The sequence below is a fragment of the Panthera uncia genome, chromosome B4 (genome assembly GCF_023721935.1).
Source record: "Panthera uncia isolate 11264 chromosome B4, Puncia_PCG_1.0, whole genome shotgun sequence".
Taxonomy (NCBI): domain Eukaryota; kingdom Metazoa; phylum Chordata; class Mammalia; order Carnivora; family Felidae; genus Panthera; species Panthera uncia.
In genome coordinates, this window is record NC_064809.1 from 91,170,021 (window position 1) to 91,192,088 (window position 22,068).

General features: G+C 38.1%; 1 protein-coding gene across 3 annotated transcripts in view; it reads left to right on the forward strand.

Annotated features, from left to right (window-relative positions):
* The first annotated feature begins 1,204 nt into the window (after positions 1-1,204).
* The window catches only part of NUP107 (nucleoporin 107), a 43,438-nt gene continuing 22,574 nt past the window's right edge, over positions 1,205-22,068 (forward strand). The window contains exons 1-13 of one of the 3 annotated variants that reach the window (XM_049625938.1): positions 1,205-1,447; positions 3,039-3,205; positions 3,452-3,543; positions 3,974-4,060; positions 5,111-5,226; positions 7,605-7,749; positions 10,917-11,020; positions 13,460-13,587; positions 14,589-14,637; positions 16,583-16,654; positions 17,062-17,150; positions 18,957-19,035; positions 20,891-21,004. In XM_049625938.1, the coding sequence (XP_049481895.1) occupies positions 3,468-3,543; positions 3,974-4,060; positions 5,111-5,226; positions 7,605-7,749; positions 10,917-11,020; positions 13,460-13,587; positions 14,589-14,637; positions 16,583-16,654; positions 17,062-17,150; positions 18,957-19,035; positions 20,891-21,004 (1,059 nt within the window). In that variant the 5' untranslated portion in view covers positions 1,205-1,447; positions 3,039-3,205; positions 3,452-3,467. Of the gene's footprint in view, positions 1,448-3,038; positions 3,206-3,451; positions 3,544-3,973; positions 4,065-5,086; positions 5,227-7,604; positions 7,750-10,916; positions 11,021-13,459; positions 13,588-14,588; positions 14,638-16,582; positions 16,655-17,061; positions 17,151-18,956; positions 19,036-20,890; positions 21,005-22,068 lie in introns of those variants that run through there. The other 2 variants (XM_049625937.1, XM_049625939.1) reach the window with 2 other exon arrangements.

A 22,068-nucleotide genomic window follows, 5' to 3' on the forward strand; every position in this document is an offset into this window, starting at 1 on the left:
TCTTGGCCATGGGCTCTGAACTCCAACACTTCCACATCAGTCTTAATGGGAATCCAGTATGAAGAAGCCTTCCCAGTACATTACCCAGGAGTGCAGCAGAATGTAAATGGGTAAGGCAAAGCTTTGATTCCTTCAGCGCAGGAATATACTACTTTTTGCCTATCCAGGCACTTTGAAATAGAGGGCAATTCTATCACCCTTTATGCTTTGTTTGTATCAAGTTATTAAATTCCAGTTAGTTAACATATAGCGTAATATTAGTTTCAGGAGTAGAATTTAGTGATACATCACTTACATATCACTCTTTATGCTTTTTCTTTTAATGTTTATTTTATGTACTTATTTTTTTTTAATATTTATTCATTTTGGGGAGCTAGAGAGACAGAGTGCAAGCAGGGGAGGGTTTGAGAGAGAGGAAGAAACAGCATCCGAAGCAGGCTCCAGGCTCCGAACTGTCAGCACACAGCCCCACGCGGGGCCTGAACCCACGAAGCGCGGGATCCTGACCTGGGCGGAAGTCGGATGCTTAACCCACTGAGCCACCCAGGTGCCCCTTTTAATGTTTATTGTTGAGAGAGAGAGCGAGAGAACGAGAGGCTGAGCCAGCAGGGGAGGGGCAGAGAGAGAGTCAGAGGATCCGAAACCGGCTCAAACTTACAACACAGGAGATCATGCCCTGAGCCAAAGTTCAATGCTTAACCGACTGAGCCACCCAGGCACCCCACTCTTTATGACTGAGCCACCCAGGCACCCCACTCTTTATGGTTTCTAAGGCAAATGATCCTTTTCTCCTTAATAGGGAAAAATACCAAGTTAAAGAAAAACAAAGAGCCATTACGGAAAACAATATCAAGAACTGTAGGGGGTTTACGCTACAGTTCAAACAAGATGAGTTGAGTGAGACTGGCAGGGACCCCGGAGGTGGAGGGGAGAGCCTGCATGTCTGAATTCAGGGTCCAGGTTCCTTCTCAGTCCCGGCCTCCTGAGAATACCAGGAAATGACCGCACATTTCTCTAGACTATCAATACAAGCCAAGTTTCCCTCTAGGATAACCTGGCGCCTGGACCACGCCCACAAATGCCAGTCAGGCAAAGCGGCAGCGTCGCCACACCGCTAAACCCACCGGCCCCGCCCTTGCCCCGCCCCCTGCCCCGCCCCCTCAGCCCTCCCCGGCTCAGCCCGGTCCCGTCAGACGCCATCACACTGAAGCACAGCCTTCGCGCCTGCGCAGACCGGACCTGCGGCAGGAAGGCGGAAGTCGTCGCGCGTGCGCTCAAGGGGAAAGGTGTTTCTTCCTCCCTCCTCTTTTTTTCTAAGACGGCTTAGCTAGGACATGCTTCCGGGTCGAAGGGTTTGCTTCCGGAGAGCGGGAAGGCTGAAACGCGGTGGTTAAGCTGGAGTCGAGTTGGCGAGCCTCTCGGTGGAGAAGGCTGTGGCCATGGACAGGTCAGTTGAGATGGTAATGGTTAAGCTAGGACACTTGCCCTTCCTGCTTGTAGGGCGGAACTAAACAGTCGAAGCCCGACTCCCACAGGAAGCCGAGGAAGGCCCGGGTGCTAACCCTAGGACTCCTTCCCCGGGCTGGGAGTCTCTGCAGATGATGGAAGAAAGGCAGCTTGGGTCGGGAATGGATACGGACAGTGATCGTCCCTTGCGTTTTCGCGGCAGCTCTGCCATCTGTTCTGCGTTTTGGGGCAACGTTTTTCATTGCTGGGGTGGGCGGAATAGGAGGTGGTCTGGCTTTCGACATGCCGACTGACCTGACCGAGATCACAAAGCCAGACAGTGACGGAACTGGGATCTCAGCCCAGACTTTCTGATACAAGTTCCAGCATCAGGTAGTTACAGAATTAAAGTCTTTCTATGACCCTGGCACTGTGCTAGCCTCCTGCTATACAGGTGAGTTTTTCCTGTTCTTGGCCTCTGGGAATTAGTTGTGGTGGAGGAGACAATGGAGCAGTGCAAAATGATGTGTTTTAACTTTTCTGTGGGAAGAGAAAATGAGGATGCGATAAAAGTCTCTCTGCCACGGGATCTATCAGGAAGACTTCTCAAAGGAGGTAACTCTCTAGTTGGCCTGAATAATAGCTAACATTGAGTGCCTTAAATGCTTTGTTATTACCATATATATTGTATTAGCTAATTTAGTCTTCCTACAATCCTATGAGGATAGGTACTCTGATCCTCTTTTCATAGATTACACTGGGGCTAAAAGAGTTTAAGAACTTGGTGACAGTTAGGAAGCTAATAAGTAGAAGAACCAAGTTGCCCACCTGATATATGTGTCTCCAGCCTCCAGGAGGCTCTTTGGTGAGTAAGTGTTCACCAGGTGGATGAGAGGGACAAATGTAGGCTTCTGTGGAAGAAACATCTACAGGGTGCAAGAATATGAAAAGGAAGGTATTGTGTAGCTGAATGGTCACATGCAATGTATGTTTGTATGGGGATGTTTGTGGTTGAATATAAGACTGAACTGGTAAGTCGGGGGTTAGATTTTAAAAATAAAGGAAATTTGGACTTGATTCTATAGGCTTCAGAGCTATCTTAAGATTTTGAGTGGAGGAAAAAGCATGTGAGATTCTTGTCTCAAAATACAGGTCTTTTTTTTTTTTGTTTTTAATGTTTATTCTTTTGTTAGAGAGAGAGACAGAGCATGAGTGGGGGAGGGTCAGAGAGAGAGGGAGACACAGAATCTGAAGCAGGCTCCTAGCTCTGAGCTGTCAGCGCAGAGCTGGACACGGGGCTCAAACTCACGAACCATGAGACCGTGACCTGAGCCGAAGTCAGATGCTTAATTGACTGAGCCACCCGGGCGCCCCTCAAAATATAGGTCTTTTAATTCACACGATTTATTTTCTAGACCTTGAGCTGAGAACAACGGGAGATCAGGGCAACTGCAACAGTACTGAGACAGGAGATGCCATTAGTGTACTTTGTGGAGAAATGACTTGAAGAGTCATTTCTCCAATTTATTAGAATTCTTTTTTAATTAGCTTCCCATCTCACCAGTCCCAACAACAGATTTTATTTTTCGTAGTACCCATGGTTTGAAGACTTTTGGAAACTGCGGAAGATTCTTTTAAGAGATGGTTCCTGCAATTTCAGGGAACTCCTCAATTCAACCAAGGAAAGACCTGCCTTCATGAAGCAATTATGTAAAACAGTGCTATGATATAGATGCCAAGTGTTGAAATCATTCCATAGGTGAGAATAACATAGTGAGTGCTAGAAACTCAAAGATGCCTGTGCAGGAAAAATTTGAGAAGTGGGCTTTGAGGGATAAGCAGGGTTTGGAATCAAAGAGCGCTGTTAACCAAAAGGTCAAAGACTTGGCTACTGGGATGATCTATGCTTTGACTGACCCAGGGTCTTTTGCTCCAGTCATGATAGAGTTCTTTGCAAATGGTACATTGTCATTTCACTCACATGAACTTAATTACACTGTTTTAGGAGCGGCTATGGAGAGATGTCATCTCCTGTGATCCGAGAGGCAGAAGTGACTCGGACTGCACGGAAACAGAGTGCTCAAAAAAGAGTTTTAAGTATCCTTTACGTTGTAAGCATCATTATTCAAATTACAGCATGCTTGGAATCAGAATTATAGAATTGTCTTTTTATGAGAGATATTAGACATTCAGTATTATAATAAAATGATAGGGAAATTGTTAAAATTTGTGTTACCCTGAAAATAAGGACGTTCTTGCTATCGTGTTGTAGCTAGCTTCTGCTGAGATGAGATATCCTTTTTTTATTTGAAATCTAAGTACTCTTAGTTCAGTGTGTAGTAATATAAGACTGATATCTGAAAAATTCAGCAGTAGAGGGAGTGATTTACTCTGCATAGAAAAAGTGGTAGCCATCAAAATCTTGTTGAAAAGTGTATTCAGATATTTTATGTAGGGTAAATATGGTTGATTCTAACTTTAATGGTGTCTTTTTTGTATGGAAAACTTTTCTTAACTCTTCCTATAGTTCGGCCATCCCAAGATGAAATTTTTGCTAATACTACGCCAAGAAACCAGGTTATCCCTCGAACTCCCAGTTCGTTTCGACCACCTTGTAAGATTTTTTTTTTTTTTTTTTTACCGTTTTATTTATTTTCTAGAGACAGTGTGAGCCGGGGAAGGGCAGAAAGAAAGGGAGATAAAGGATCCAAATTGGGCTCTGCGCTGACAGCAGCAAGCCTGATGCGGGGCTCTGACTCATGAACTGTGAGACCATGACCTGAGCTGAAGTGTGATGCTCAAATGACTGAGCCACCCAGGTGCCTCATAAGAATTTTTGCCTTTAAAGCATTTAAGAATATAGTAATGTATATTAATATGTACAAATATATAACAAGTATTTGTTGTATATATAAATATTATGTACAATATATAATATATATTTATATATATATATATAACAAGTATTTGTCATATATATTTGTATATGTTAAATATACATAATATTTAATAACTAATATAATATTTAATAATAGTAATAGCTATATGTTAAAGCTTACAGTACACATGATAATCTTTGGTTACAATATCAATAGTTAAGAACAAATAATAATGATTGCATTACTATTTGTTGAACCCTTACCATGTGTGAGGCACTATACTTTACATAAATACACAATAACTGTGATGTAGGTATTCTATCTCTATTTTACCAAAACTGAAATCGAGACGTGGAGAAGTTATTCAATGAGGATAGCATGGCTAAGCATATATGTAAGTGATGGAACCAAAATTCAGACAATGATCTGTTTACTTCAAAGCCTGTGCCCTTTACACTAAACTACCTCTTCAGTATTTGTAAAATTGGAATATGAATAATCCGTGGACTCATTAGTGTCTTTCTTTTTTTTACTACTTAGTTATGTTATAATGAAAGCATCTCTGTTTGCAGTAAAAGATTTTCCTGCTGGGCTCACTAGTACCAAAAGATCAAATTTACAAAAATAAGTTAAATCTTCATATCATGGAAATGTTAATATTTAAAGGATTTACTTGGTTAGAATCTAAATAATTAGAAACAAAGTTATTTATTGGTTGTTTGATTGTTGTTTTCATGATCAATGTTCATGCACTTTGGATTCTTTTTCTAACCTCTTGTTTGTAGTTACTCCACCCAGCCGAAGCTTACTGAGGCATCCAGATGTTTCCTGCATTCTTGGAACAGGAGGGAGGTCTCCCCGGCTTACACAGTCTTCAGGGTTCTTGGGAAATCTGTCTATGGTATGTGGAAAAATGGGGTAAAAATTTCCCCCTTTTCATATAAGTAAGATATGGAGCTTAAAAGCCTTTAGTGAGGTTTGAAGTCATAGTCCTCAAAAGAGTTAACTAGGTTACGTAGATTGAAACTGTTTTTTGGTTAGGCTTTCAGAAAACTGAAAACCTTAAGCATCTCCTGTCACAGTTGGAAACTAATGCCAGCAACATTTGGGTGCAGGTAGAATGTGTTAATCTGACAGTCTGCTCCTCTGAAGAAATACTTGATTGGTTGCTGATGATCCCTGTTTTGAAGCATAGAAGAGTAGGAAGCCAAGAGAAATGGATGAAGAGTATCATAAGGAAGAGAGACAATGTATTAAAGGAAAGAAAAGAGAAAATGTTGGAAAAAGTAGATGAGACACTCTTTAGAAATCACTGTGTGGTACAGTATTGAAAATAGAAGAAATGTCGTATAAACATACAGAATGACTTGACCTAGGTGTTCAAAATACCCTATAAAAAAGAAAGGATTCAATCTAATAAGAGAAGGAAACAGAAGAGTTCTGTTGGAGTAGTAGAGGATGATGGAAAATTTAGTACTAAAAACAAAATAAAAACAGTTCTGTGTTTGGCTCTGTGCTTATTAAAAGGGCACAGCGATTTTTTTTTTTTTTTAAGTTTATTTACATTGAGAGAGCAAGCAGAGGAGGGGCAGAGAAAGAATCCCAAGCAGGCTCCACACTTGTGAGTGCAGAGCCCGACATGGGCTCCATCTCACAAACCGCAGATCATGACCTGAGCCGAAATCAAGTCAAACACTTAACTGACTGAGCCACCCAGGCGCCCCAGAAAAGTCACAGGGATTTTTCCACACATTTGAAATTGTCTAGATCAGGTGTTTTCTGAAGAATGGTTTAGCTTGTTAAACCTCTCCTTAAAAGGATAGATTGATTTGTTAAATACTTCTTATTGTCTTACGGATTTTTAGAATGTTAATGTCTAACAATGATATAGTCATTGAATAATTTTACGCTGCTTTTGAATCTGGTTATGTTAGCAGCATTTATCTTATTTTGCTTAAAAACATGAGTGAATTGACTGCATCTGGGGTTAAACAAAAGAAGATGACTTATTATTTATTGCTTCAGAACTGCAAGATTAATAGTAAGATTTCTAGTCTCATAAAGCCTAGGACAGAGTAAATTATTAATAATATGGGCATTATTATAAAATGTTTGGGTTTAAATAAACATTTTTATTGTTGCTTGTGCCTGGATTTTAATAAAGACAAATTTTTAAACCTTCAGACAGCTTTCTCTGGTTTTCAGAAGATCTTAAATAAAGGTGATTTTAAGTAAAGGTGAATTTAAAAAAATGTGGGGGCGCCTGGGTGGCTCAGTCGGTTGTGCGACTGACTTCGGCTCGGGTCATGATCTCACGGTTTGTGAGTTCGAGCCCCACGTCGGGCTCTGCTGACAGCTCAGAGCCTGGCGCCTGCTTCGGATTCTGTGTCTCCCTCTCTCTCTGCCCCTCCCCCCCTTCATGCTCTGTCTCTCTCTGTCTCAGAAATAAATAAACATAAAAAAATTTTTTTTTTAAATGTGTGTGCACACACTTCAGACACGTCCGGAAATAGAACAAGCCCTCATGTGCTCTTTGCCCAGTTATTAATATATGGCTGATCCTATTTCATCTACACCCACAAGTGTTTCCCCTTTGTTACTTTACACCTCCCAGATTTCATACCATTTTACCCATAAATATTTTTGTGCATATCTCTGAGACATAAGACAATTCTTTCTTTAACACGATGCCATTAACACATCTAACATTCCACACACGCACATACATACACACAGAGTAATTTGTTTATCATCTTAAATATCCATTTTGTGTATATATATGTTTTCATTATTGTATATATTTTACTAAGTGTTCACATTTCCTCGGCTGTGTCAAATTTTAAGTTGGTTTGTTTAAAATTTCCTCAGTTGTGTCATGTCTTCTTAAGTCGGTTTGTTTAAATCAGGATTCAAATAAGGTAAACACACTGCATTTGCTTGATGTGGCTCATCTTTTAATCTGTAAGTTCTTCCATCACCCTTTTTGTTAGCGTTTATATGTTGAAAAAACTGGATCATTTGTCCTGTACGTTTTCCCAATAGTGAATAACCGATGTGAACTTAGAGCAGTATGACCGCCTTATTTTACATGTTAATATCAGCTTAAATGTTACAAAATGCAGTATTTATTGCCTTTTAAAAAAAGATACGGAGTGGTACAGAGAAGAAAACAGTATAAAAGCTGCGATTTCCTTAACAAAATAGCCATTAATGTCTTTTTTTGTACTCAATGGCAATAGCTCATTACTTTTCCGTATCTTCCTTTTTTTTTTTTTATAGGTAACTAATCTGGATGACAGTAATTGGGCTGCTGCATTCACATCACAGCGTTCAGGACTCCTCACAAGTACAGAGTCCCACAGTGTAACAGAGGATGTAACTCTCAGTGCCGTTATGTTACGTGAGGATGATCCTGGCGAAGCTGGTAAAATGGCGTTAACTCTTTAACAATGTAGCCTGTTGGCTTGACTGAGACCCAGGAAACTATCTCCTATTCCTGAGTGTCATTATAAAATATTTTTCATTAAGCTGATTAGTTATGGTTATGGCTGAGCCATTTGATGTAGTAGCTCTGGAAGGTTGAGAATCTCACCTTCGTTCTCAGTTGGAGCAGCATCTTGCCACTTCATTTTTCAGTTCAAATACCTTGTTAGGTTATTAGATAAGTCTCATATCTTCATTCTTTTCGTATTTCTGTTGAAAGGGCATCTCTTTTTCTCTAGGTTTAGTTTTTATCTAATATTGACATGTTTTCACCTGGATGCTAATGCTGTCTTTTTTTCAAATAGTATGAAGACCTTTCTAGTTTCAGGTTGGTTATTACCATTCCCCTTTGGAAAGAAAAGTTTGCTTTTCATGTGCCTGTATGTGTTCATTACCACATGGGATCTTCATTTTATCATCATCGTCAGCTAACGTGCCAGAGTCCGTGTGCTTACCCCTGGGTGAACATTATCTTCTGTAGCGGTCCATTGAAGAGTTACAGTAGCTATTACCGTCAGAGGGGAAAGGGAACTGCTGCTCAGAATGGGTAGCTTGCATAAGCTCACCTGGCTAGAAAGTGATGGCACCAGGATTTGAAACTAAGCAGTTTGATTATACAGCCCTTCTCTTAACACTGTGGTAACCACTGCTTCCTTATAGTATCTGCCAGTAATAAGTACTCAGATTTTGAGTGATTTAGATATCCTTTTTACTAAATAGATAAAATAGAAAGAAAAAAAGTTCATTTTTAGTATGAACACTGGATGAGACCTTCAATATGATACAGTACTGTAGTGGAGTGTGTATGTTTTCCCTGAGTAGAATATATCATCTTAGTATCTGTTACAATTTTCTCAGCTACTTTGTTATGTGTTTATTTATTTATTTATTTTTTAATTTTTTTTTTATTTTTTCAATAATGTAATCTTGCCATTTTTTTTTTTTTCAACGTTTTTTATTTATTTTTGGGACAGAGAGAGACAGAGCATGAACGGGGGAGGGGCAGAGAGAGAGGGAGACACAGAATCGGAAACAGGCTCCAGGCTCCGAGCCATCGGCCCAGAGCCTGACGCGGGGCTCGAACTCACGGACCGCGAGACCGTGACCTGGCTGAAGTCGGACGCTTAACCGACTGCGCCACCCAGGCGCCCCTTGTTATGTGTTTAAAATACAAATCAGATATTTTAAAATTTGGCTCATATTTTTGTAGTAGTTGTTGACAGATTAATAGCCAACACATCCGTGTGCTCTTAAAAGACTTGTAGGTAACAAGAGAAAAAAATACATTGAACTACATCAAAATCTAAAATTTTCATGCATCAAAAGATACAGTCAGTAGAGTGAAAAGGCAGCCCACAGAATGGGAGAATGTATTTGCAAATCCTATGTCTGATTAAAGGGTAATATCTAGAATGTAGAAAGAACTATAACGTGGGGTGCCTGGGTGGCTCAGTGGGTTAAGCGTCTGACTTCAACTCAGGTCATGATCTCACAGTTCTTGAGTTTGAGTCAGACTTTTTGACTTTTGCTTTTGTTTCTTGTGCTTTTGGTGTCATATCCAAAAAGTTGTTACCAAGACCAATGTCAAGGAGCTCTTTGCCTATATCTTTTTCTAGGAGTTTTATGGTTTCAGGTCTTAAGTTTAAGTCTCCATTCCATTTCAAGTTAATTTTTTTTTAACATTTATTCATTTTTGAGAGACAGAGTACGTGAGCTGGGGAGGGGCAGAGAGAGAGAGGGATACACAGGATTTGAAGCAGACTCCAGGCTCTGAGATGTCAGCACAGAGCCCGATGTGGGGCTTGAACCCATAAACTGTGAGATCATGACCTGAGCCAAAGTCGGATGCTTAACCAACTGAGCCACTCAGTTGCCCCTTTAAAAAATTTTTTTTAGTGTTTATTTATTTTTGAGAGAAGCGGAGCACAAGTTGGGGAGGGCCAGAGAGAGAGAGAGGGAGACACAGAATCCAAAGCAGGCTCCAGGCTCTGAGCTGTCAGCACAGAGCCCGACACGGGAGTTTGAACCCACAAACCATGAGATCATGACCTGAACCAAAGTCAGATGCTTAACCGACTGAGCCACCCAGGTACCCCACAAGTTAATTTTTATGAGTGGTGTAATCTAGGGGGTCCAATTTCATTTTTCCATATGTGATCATCAGTTTTTCTAGCACCATTTATTGAAAAGGCTGTTCTTTCCCCAGTGAGTATTCTTGGCTCCCCTGTCAAATATTAGTTGACTATACATGCGGGAATTTGTTTCTGGATCCTTTTCTGTTCCATTGATCTATGTGTCTGTTTTTATGCCTCTCATACTGCTTTTTTTTTTTTTTTTTAACTTTATTTATTTTGAGAGAGAGCATATGCACATGAGAGTGGGGGAGGGGGCGGGGAAGAGGGAGGGAGAGAGAGAATCTTAAGCAGGCTCTGTGCTGCTTGATCTCAAGAACTGTGAGATCATGACCTGAGCCCTAATCAAGGGTTGGACACTTAACAAGCTGAGCCATCCCAGGGGCCTCTCATACTGTTTTAATTACTCAAGCTTTGTAGTATAGTTTGAAATCAGGAAGTATAGTACCTCCAGCTTTGTTCCTTCTTAGGATCGCTTTGGCTGTCCTGAGTTGTAGTTCTGCAAGATGAAAAGAATTCTGTGGATGGATGATGGTGATGGTAGCACAGCATTGTGAATGTACTTAATGCCACTAACCTGTACACTTAAAAATGGTTAAGATGGTAAATTTTGTTATGTTTATCTTACCACAGTTACAATTTTTTTTAAGTTTAATTTATTTTGTTTGGGGTGGGGGGAAGGACGGGGAGAGAGAGGGAGAGACAGAATTCCAAGCAGACTCCACACCACCAGCACGGAGCCTGATGTAGGGCTCCAACTCATGAACTGTGAGATCATGACCTGAGCCAAGATCAAGAGTCAGACACTTTAACTGACTGAGCCACCCAGGCACCCCACCACTGTTGTAATTTTTTAGAAAATACAGCAGAAAAAAAAGAGATATGTAGCTGTGTTGTTAAGTTTTCATAGAAACATAATTACCTAGGAGTATGTCACTTAACTTTTCCTGTTCCTTTTCTTTTTAATGTGTTCTAGCATCCATGAGTATGTTTTCTGATTTCCTGCAGTCTTACTTGAAGCACTCTTCAAATACGGTTTTTGACCTTGTAGAAGAATATGAAAACATCTGTAGTAGTCAGGTAAGTTACTTTCACTCCATTGTTGGTCAAACTTCAGTACTCTTAGTTTTTTGAACAGCATCAACCTGTGAATTTCCATACTGTATTTAAGGGGGGAGATGTCTTAAGGGTGTAGTGGCAGGGGTAGCATGGTTGGGAGGTTAGCCAGGGCAGCTCTGCTTTTTGCTTATTGAAGGTCCATATGAGATTTCTTTGGGAGACCGAAGGATTCTGCTACTTAAAAAAAAAGGAGAATCTAGAATATACAAAGAACTCTTTAAACCCAATAATTAGAAAATGAACATCCAGTTAAAAAAACGGACAAAACACATTAACAGACGCCTCACCAGAGAAAATCTACAGATGGCAAAAAAGCATGTGAAAAGGTGTTCTACATCATATGTCATCGTGGAATTGCAAATTAAAATCATGAGATGTCATACGCCTAGTAGAATGGCAAAGGTCCCCAACACCTATCAATACCACACTCTGGCAAGGGTGTGGAGCAGCAGTAACTCTCATTCGTTGTTGGTGGGATTGCAAAACGGTGGAGTCACTTTGCAAGACACTTTCTCAGTTTCTTAGAAACCTGAACATAGTCTTATCATATGATTCCACAACATTCATACTGTGGCATTTACCAAAACGAGTTAAAAACTTAGGCCCACACAGAAACCTACATATAAATGTTTATAGCAGCTTTATTTGTCATCGCCTAAATTCAGAAGCAACCAGGTTGTCTTTTAGTAAGCGAATGGATAAATCAACTGTGTGTATCTAGACAATGGAATATTGTTGAATGCTAAAAAGAAATGAGCCATCAAGCCATGAAAAGACAAGGATGAACCCTAAGTGCATATCAGTAAGCTAAAGAAACCAATTCGAAAAGGCTACATATTACATGAATCCAACTAAACAATATTCTGGAAAAGGCAAAACTTTGGAGAGAGTGAAAAGATCAGTGGTTCCCAGAGGGTGGGGGAATATAAGGATGAAAAGTGGAACCTGGTAAATGTTTAGGGGAGTGAAACTGTATGAGATAAATGGTGGTGGATACATGTCATTTATGTCAAAACCTGTAGAATATACAACACCAAGAATGAACCCTTATGTAAACTATGGACTTTGGATGATAATGACATGTCAGTGTAGGTTCATTGTTGTAACAAATGTTCCACTCTGGTGCTGGATCCTGATAGGCAGAAAGCAATGGGAACTCTGTACTTTCCACTCAGTGTTGCTGTAAACCTAAATCTGCTCTAAAACATTAAGTCTGTTTTTTTAAAAAGGAAGAGGAAGAGCATTTGGCTGGCTCAGTTGGAAAAGCATGTGACTCTTGATCCTTAGGGTCATGAGTTCAAGCCTCATGTTGGGTGTAGAGATTACTAAAAAAATAAGCAAATAAATAAATGGACTTTATTACATTCAAGAATGATTACAATATAATAGCCAACATTTCTTGATCGTTTAATATTGTTTCAATAATCAATCTCTGAATTGTTCCATTATAAAAGCAGTAACTTCATTAAATAACTGAAGCAGTAACAGTCACTTAGTGAATTACTAGAGTTAGGGTTCCAATAGAAAATAATGAGAAGTACTGATAACACTTTTATTAAACACTGGCCTTAAGACAAAAGTAACATTATTTTGTGAGTACTTTTTAAAGAGAGGGAAAAGGTGTTGTGGTGGTAATGATTCTTCATGTTCTGAATAAGAGCGATTCTGTGTCTGAATTTCACTTCAGAAGATTAAGAGGTACTGTTCAAAACCTTTGAGAAAGGTTTCCTTTACCCTGGATTCTTAAACCTTCTGATAAATAATTTTGTGTGTGTTTCTGGGGAGAACATCCATGCTGTTCGTTAGATTTTCACATAATGCCTCAACCTGAAAAAGGTTAAGAACTCTGGTTTTAGAACAAGGAGGGGACTTTGGTTAAGTTAAGTTGTGGTTAGCAATGACAGTGTTTTAGTACCAATCTTAAAATATTTTTCTTGATTTGATATATGGTATAAATTTTCCAGGCATAAATTGAAGATAACTTTATTTTCAACTTTCATTGCTATGCTGTTAGTCCATGTTATCATTTTGTCAGGAATAGGTTAGATTTGGTTTATCTTCTGGTTAGATATAGGTTAGATTTGTCAGGAATAGGTTAGATTTAGCTTATAAAAGAAGAAAAAAATGTATCCATGGCTGTTCTTGTTTAATCTGAAATTTGGAGTATATTAAACTTTTACATATATACTCACATAAACACACCTTACTTCAAATTAAGACCGTTTCGAGTGGGAATGTTATATTTCCATTCAATTTAAAAAAGGCAATAGATAGGAAAAATTCATACTCTAAATGTGTGTGTGTGTGTGTATGTTTAGTTTTAGAGCTGTGCACTTGAAGAATATGCAGTTATGGCTCAGAATGATAGAAAACCTCTTTACATGTGTGTCTTTACGTTAGGTGAATATACTGAGTAAAATAGTGAGCCGAGCAACACCTGGACTTCAGAAGTTCTCAAAAACAGCCAGTATGCTCTGGCTTCTTCAACAGGAGATGGTCACATGGAGGCTGCTGGCTTCTCTGTATAGGTAAAGTTGTGTAGGCCTCATAAGTGAAATAAACACAAGGTAACCAATAGGCAAATTAATTTAATTAATTTAAACATGGTTTGTCTTTTTAATGTTTATTTATTTTACAGGGAGAGAGAGAGAGAGAGAGAGAGAGAGAGAGAGAAAGAAAATCCCAAGCAGGCTCCACGCTGTCAGCACAGAGCCTGACATGGGGCTCAGTCCTAAGAACTGTGAGATCATGACCTGAGCCACCCAGGCCCCCAAATAGGCAAATTAATTTAAAAGTTAGAGTAGGATGTGTGGAAATAGGTTCTACTATCTTTGGTACTTACTGTTTCTAATGCCTCATCATTAGATGATTATCAGGAGTGAGTGAGGAGGGAAGAGAGGAATATTAGATCATAAAGCTGGTAGCTCCCAAAAATAAGATCAGGAAAGTACTGAAAATACTGCAGTACTTAGGATAGACAAGAAAAAGAACTCTGCTTTGGATTCTGTGTCTCCCTCTCTCTCTGCCCCTCCCCTGCTCATTCTCTCTCTCCCTCAAAAATAAATTAACAGTAAAAAATTTTAAAAGGAACTGAAAAATAGACTTTATATAAAGTGGCAGTTTGAAAGAAGTTAACCAAATATTCCTTCTCTCAGATGCTCAGTGGTTTTGCCTCTCATTCTCTGCTTTCTCACTGTGATGAGAAAATCCTGAAAGAAAATTAGATTATATAATTTTTGCCATGTGAAAACAAATATATTAGAAAGTTCAGTGTGTGCCTTAGCAGGTAGCCAGGAAAGACTTTTTGCAGTGTCTGTTTTTAGTAAATATCAGATTTGCTCAGATGTCAATATCCGATCCAGAAGGTACTTACTACTTGTATCTTTGTTTCAAAAGAATGATTAAGTTTATTGGAAGCTCAACTTGTTTATGCTGGAGAGAATGTAGGTTTGTGTATATATATAGTTTAAAAGGTGATTTCATATATTTATGCAATTTAAGCTTTTTTCATTTTGTTATTTTTCCTCAGAGACAGAATACAGTCTGCATTAGAAGATGAAAATATGTTTGTACTTAGTGTAAGTTTAAGATTAATTTTTTTCCTTTATAAATGTTTAAAACTTAAAATGGTTTTTAATAATAGGATTTGATTTCTGACCCTCCATCTTGAGTTTCTTCATTTAAAAAATTTTACAAGTAAAAGATACAATCTCATAAAGTAACCAAATATTGATTTATATTATAGGGTAAAAGGTAAAAGTCCTCTTTTATCCCTTACTGTTCTAACAATTTGCGACCAGACACTTTTCTGTGCATCTTTATATGTATATATACACATGGTTGTGTGTGTGTGTCTGTGTGTGTGTGTGTGTGTGTGTGTGTTTTAATGTTTACTTATTTTGAGAGTGTGTGCACACGAGAGGGAGAGAGTATGTGTGTGACGGGGCAGAGAGTATCTCAAGCATGCTGTCAGCACAGAGTTCCAGTTTGGGGCTCAAAATCAAGAGTCAGAGGCTTATCTGACTGAGCCACACAGGCACCCCATGGGTTTGTTTTATTTTTTTAACATAGAGTATGATTTCATTTATACATTATACTAAGAGTTTCTTTTTTAATCACCAATATTTGTTTTTTCTGTCAGTTCATGTAGGTTTACCTTATTTTTTCATAATATGCCAGTACTGAAATTTTTTCAGACATTCTGATAGACATATTTAGGTTGTTTCCACTGTTTCTGCTGTAGCAATCAGTAAGGCAGTGAACATTCTTCTTCGTATTTATCTATGTATTTCAATATTTCCTATATTTCTGGAAGTGAAATTGGGTCAAAATTTGATAGATTGTCATCTTGCCTTCCTAATGCAGTGTACTGACAATGGGTGAAAATGCTTCCTCTAACTCATTTGATGTTGCCAATTGGAGATTAGGTGTGTCACTTTAATGTGTATATTATCGATTATTAGCAAGGTGGAGTGTTCTTCATTTTTAAAAAAACATTTTTTTTTTAACGTTTATTTATTTTTGAGAGACCGAGTGCTAACAGGGGAGGGTCAGAGAGAGAGGGAGACACAGAATCTGAAGCAGGCTCCAGGCTCTGAACTGTCAGCACAGAGCCCGATGCGGGACTCAAACCCACGAACCATGAGATCTAGACCTGAGCTGAAGTCGGACGCTTCACCGACTGAGCCACCCAGGCACCCCTAGTATTCTTCATTCTTAAGCCTTAATATTCTTACATGAATTCTGTAATCATACACTTTGCTCATTTTCCAATTATTGTTTCCTCTTGTATATGTTAAAGATAGTCCTCCTTTTACTTGTTGTTCAGTTTTGTTTAAGGGGTCTTTGTCAAGTAGACATTCCCACTTTTATATGATCACATCTGTGAAGTTTTCCTTGATCATTCATTATCTTGTGTCTTGTTAAGGAAAGCCCTTGGATTGTGAAATTTTATTACCTATCAACTTCTGCTATGTAGAATGAAAGAGTTTCTATTATTTTTTTCAAATTTTTATTTAAATTCTCATCAGTTAACATATGGTGTAATAATTGTTTTCAGGAGTAGAATTGAGTGATTCGTCACTTATGTATAATACCCAGTGCTCCACACAGTTTTGTCCGTAATGGCCATCACCCATTTAGCCCACCCCCACCCAAGAGTTTAGAAGTTTTTAAATGTTCACTTTCTGATAATGTCACACGATTGCATCCTGCCCTTTACTATGATTTTTTTTGCTTGTTTCATTTTGTTCTGTGTTTTGTTTTCCCTAAACATCTCTGAGGAAGTAGAGTTTTAAAATTCCACGAATAGCTAAAGAATGAAAGTATCAAGAACAGCTGCAGATTGATCTAGCAGTTTGAAATTTGCTTAAGAAAAATTTTCACACATGAATGTACAGATCTGCTGTGTGGTTAAATGTTTATGGGTAATTGAATACATGTCAGGTTCACCTTTTCCTTTCTATTAAAATAATATTCTTAGAACATCTTTTTTTTTCTTTCTTTAAATAATTTTTTTAATAGGCTCTTAATGCCAGTGAGAAAGTGGTGGTGGAAACATTATTTCAGAGAGATCCACTTGTCCGACAAAGTCAGGTAAGATTAGAATTTTAAAATATTTTTTTATGAAGCATGGAGAAAAGGTAAATGACACACAAAGAACTGAAACTTTTATAAATTTAAAACTTAAAACTGTTTTTCTTTTTGATGTTTTTACTTACAGTTAAAAGGAGTTAAGAACCTTGTTCTTCAGTTTTCAAATAAATAGCCCTAGCATTTCCAGGAATAGCTTTTTAAGAACTGTATTATTCCTATAGAAAATTTCATTTCATTCTTTTGCTATATTTATGTATCTTAAAAAAGCAAAAATAGTGGTTGGAAAAATTGTTAGTTGGTATTTTTTAATCAGAAACATTTTGAATTAAGGATGGAAGTACCATTTCAAGTAAAACAGTAACAGATTTTATAGTTAATGGTCTTTTTTTTTTTTTTTCCTTTCCTAGCTCGTGGTGGATTGGCTAGAGAGCATTGCCAAAGATGAAATTGGAGATTTTTCTGATAACATTGAGTTTTATGCAAAATCAGTTTATTGGTAAGTTACTAAACGCTTATTCTTGAAGTCACTCAGTGTTGGTTTTGTTTGTTTATCTTTCAACAAGTATTTAAATTCAGTCTGTCAGCAAAGCAGACAAAAACCCTGCCTTTATGGTGTTGACATTATTTAAGGGAGTTAGACCACAAATAAATATTTAGCCTGTTGGGCAATTAGAGCTTTGAAAAAAAGAGAGTTGATGGATAGAAGATGACAGTGGGTACAACTTTAAATAGAAGAGGTAATCAGGACAGGCCTCTTCTAAGGAAGTAACAGGTAATGAGTGAGAGGAGGCAAAACGTGCAAAAATTTGGGAGACAAGTTATTCCAGACAGGAACAGAAACTGCAAAGATCCTGAAAACAAACTATGCAAGGAGGCCAGTCTGAACACAGCAAAGAAAAGTATGGTAGGAAATGAGATTGAAGAGAGTCAACTCATATGGGACTTTTATAGGCAGGCTAGGGTAAGGCTGTGGGACCTTATTTTAAATGTAATTTGATTATCAAGAAGATACTTCTGTTATGTTTCTAGCTACTTGTGCTTTTTTGAAAAACTTTGGTCACTACATCCTTTAATACTTCTAAATTATTTTAGGACCTTGAAACCAAAAAGCATCCCTAAGTTAAAGGGACAGTTTATATTAAGACTCGAAGAAACTGTTCAGATTGCATTTGAATTCAGTAACATTATGCCTGTACAAAATCTGCAAGTCAATTATATCTTTTCTGTGCTTAACTAGGAAATTAGTGCTATTCAGTGGTTGTCAAAAATTAAATCTTGAGTAGTTGTGATTTTTCTGGGAGAAAGAAATTTTCATTTAAAATTGAAAAAGTTAAGGTAAATGTCTTCGCACACTTTTTATGAGTTAGTCTTTTCTTACTGATCAGTGGAACAGAATAGAACTGTAAAACAGACCCACACTTTGATGGTCAGTTAGTGTTCATTAAAGGCGTCTAAGTAATCCAATGAGGGAATGAATGTCTTTTCAACAAACCTTGCAGAAAAACGAGATATCATGCAAAAAAACACCTCCCTCACACCATACCCAATATTTAATTCAAGATGGATCATAAAAGCTAAAACCACAGAGCTTTTAGAGGAAAACATAGGATATCTTTGTGACTTGCGGATAGGCAAGAGTAAGAAAGATCATAGGAAGCAATAATTGGGAAAGATTGATTCGATTTCATAAAAATGAAAAACTACTCATTAAAGACATCATTAAGAAATGAGAGAGGGCGAGCCACAGACTAGAAGAAAAATATAAGACTTGTAGCTGATAAGAGAACTACAACTCAATAATAAAAATATAATAATATAGTAAAAGAAAAAAGGGCGGGGGACAAAGATTTGAACAGATAAGCTCACAAAAGCAGACAGATGAGTGGCCAATAAAGACATGAAAACATGTTTAGCATCATTAGTCATCTGAGCTAAAATGCCTCTTAAAAAAATTTTTTTTTTTAAATATTTATTTTGAGAGAGAGCAAGCGAGCATGAGTGGGGGAGGGGAGAGAGAGAGAGGGAGACACACAGCATCCGAAGCAGGCTCCAGGGTCTGAGCTGTAAGCACAGAGCCTGACATGGGGCTTGAATCCACGAACCTCAAGATCGTGACCTGAGCCGTAGTCAGTCACTTATCCGACTGAGCCACCCAGGTGCCCCTAAAATGCCTCTTTATATTTAGCATTTTTGCCTGATTTTCTGAGTTTGTACTCTCTTTTTCTACTTTGACTTGATTTTATTTCCTTAAATAAACATATTAAAGTTACTCCTTTTAAAAATGTTATATTTTTTCTTGCAGGGAAAATACTCTGCATACCCTGAAGCAGCGGCAGCTGCCTTCTTATATAGGAAGTGTCCGTCCCCTTGTCACTGAATTGGTAAGTTTCTTTGAAATGAAAGTTGTCTTCAAGGTTTTGTGTTTGTTTTTTATTTTTATTTTTATTTATTTATTTTTTTTATTTATTTTGTGTGTGTGTGTGTTTGTTTTTTAAAGGCTGAGAATTTTCTTCATAGGGATCCTTGTTTTGGTTTCCCAAAGATTGGTATATACCGTTTACCACTAACTACTTGGTTGCCTTTGAATTTGATGGAATGTATTTGAACATTTGAACCTATTGCCTATGAATTGTAAATTGTAAAAGAAGGTAGAGAAAGTGATTTGCCAGCTTTAAAAAATTAATTTTGGTCTTACAGTAAGGTTTGACTCTTCAACTTTAAAGTGATGACTCATGAAGCCTCTTACATATAAAAAGTGGCGGGGGAGGGGTGGGGGAGGAGAGGGGAGCTTTGCATAAGCTTGAGGTTAGAAAGGCCATTCTAGGATATGAGTAATAGGAATAACAATAGATTTGAAAAGAACAGGAGTCTAATTCTTGTAGAAATAAAGAGAGAAAGAAATAAAGAAAGAGAAATGAAGAAACAGGAGTCTAATTCTTGTAGAAATAAAGAAAGAGAGAAATAAAGAAAGAGGAAATGTGCACTAAATGTTTATAATGAAAAGTAGGAGAAGTAAGTAACAGATGGAAAAATTGATAGAATTCTTTGGGAGCAAAAGTGGTTTTGATGAAAATTGTTTGGAAGCTACTGGAAGAGCTTGAAATAAATCATAGCTAAATCACCCTGTAGCAAACAACTAAAAATCGTTTACTTTTAACATGTGGAAAGTGGTGATTTCCTTTTTGCCAGAAAGAGACCATGTTCCAAAACTGAATGATTGTATCGGTCCACAAAATACTTATGAAAGTAGCCATTTCACCTAAAATGTACTTTATTTTCTGAATTGATGTATTACCATACATAAGAGTAGCATTTAAAATAAGAGTCACATTAAAATAGTTTTTCAGTTAGGGGCACCTGGCTCGCTCAGCTGGTTAAGCATCTGACTCTTGGTTTTAGCTCAGGTCATGATCTCACAGTTCGTGGGGTTGAGCCCTGCGTCAGGCTCTGTGCTGACAGCAAGGTGCCTGCTTGGGATTCTCTCCCTCTCTCTTTGCCCCTCCCCTGTTCGTGCATACGCGTGCTCTCTTTCTCAAAATAAATAAACGTTTTCAAAAACTAAAATAGTTTTTCATTTAAAATTCATCATGAAGACCACTTGTGATGTTTGCTGCAAAAGTGAGGACAATATGTTATCCCAAATGTTTAAAGGCACATTTCTTTATCCATGAAAAATAATAGGTGGGAATAAACTGTTCTAGGTAGATTTATTTATTAGAAATCTGTTCTTGAAAAATTATTTTATTGGACATCAGTGTGTTTTATATGGCCTTAATCCCACTATGGCTCTCCTCTCATGTGAGAAGCACTTTCAAGTCATAGAATGTATTATTGACTCTTCCTTCAGTGTTTCCTCTGTGCTCATTCTCCATCTAGACCTAATTCTGTTTAGGATTAACTTGGAGGTACAGTTGCTACAACAGGCTACAGCTCATGTTGTAGCATTTTTAAGAGTTGCCTGGTTTGGCTGCCATTGTGTTTCTGCCTTGTCTGACGGAGGTATGTACCTTTGTGGGCCAACAGTCTTTTTTGAATGGGCAGCAGACAGTTCTATGGCTCTCTGGAATGCTTGTGTGATACTTCACTCCCTTTGTTACTTAACTAAATTGTAAATAAACTTATCTCAGTATATAAACTTGAGAGTTTTATCATCTCTTGGGGATGTTTAAAATGTATGTGGGTACAAAGAATTTATTGTTATTTGTTTGTTTATTTGTTTGTTTGTTTGTTCAATAGGACCCTGATGCTCCCATTAGACAGAAAATGCCCCTTGATGATCTGGATAGAGAAGATGAAGTCAGATTACTCAAATATCTTTTCACTCTAATCCGTGCTGGAATGACAGAAGAGGTAAGTCATATACACCCTGCTAGTTCAGTTTCAGAAGTCATAGACTTTTTCAGTTGGAAAGGACCTTTGTGACTACCTCGTATGTCTCCTCGATGCTGTAATCTCTGCCACATTATTTCTGGATCTACTTTGTGTTTGAACATTTCCAGTGATGAGAAACACATTACTTCAGAAAGCAGTGCATTGTAGTTTATGCAACTCTAATAGAAAATCTTTTGTAAGAAGTCAGACTTTGCCTTCCCAAATTGTACTGCATACCCTAGGCATATCCCCATTATTTTTAGTTCTGATTTTTAAGAGTTAAGAATGAGTCTGACCGTAATTGCTCTTCTAGGTGACACTATTTACCTGTGAAAGCTACAGTGGCCCTCAGACTTCTGCCTTTTAACTTCATGTTTTAAAATCTGTTTTGTTGGGAGGGTGCCTGGATGGCTTAGTCAGTTAAGCATCTGACTTTTGGCTAGGCTCAGGTCATGATCTTGTGGGTTTTGGAGTTCAGGGCCTATGTGCCGGGCTCTGCACTGGCAGCATGAAGCCTGCTTGGGATTCTCTCTCTCTGTCCCTCCCCACACTTGTATTATGTCTGTTTCTCTCAAAATAAATAAACTTAAAAAAAAAAAAAAAGATCTTTTGTGATAGTGAAGATATTCTATAGAGAATGTTTAGTATCTAAGTAGACAACATACTGGATGGCTTTGCTGACTCTTGAGGACATCCGGTGCCTAGGAGCTCCAAGCTTACGGTAACAGCTTGTGCCTATTTTGCAGTCTCTTTGGCAATGTTCTTTAGAGAGACATATGTTCAAACTATTAGAATTTCTTATAGTAATAAGTGGTAATAAGCATCATTCCTTTTTTCTTCTTTTTAATTTTTTAATGTTTATTTTTGAGAGCGAGAGACAGAGCATGAGTTGGGTAGGGAAGAAAGAGAGGGAGACACAGAATCTGAAGCAGCCTCCAGGCTTTGAACTGTTTGCACAAAGCCCGACGCAGGGCTTGAACCTGCGAATCGTGAGATCATAACCTGAGCCAGAGTCAGACACTTAAACGACTGAGCCACCCAGG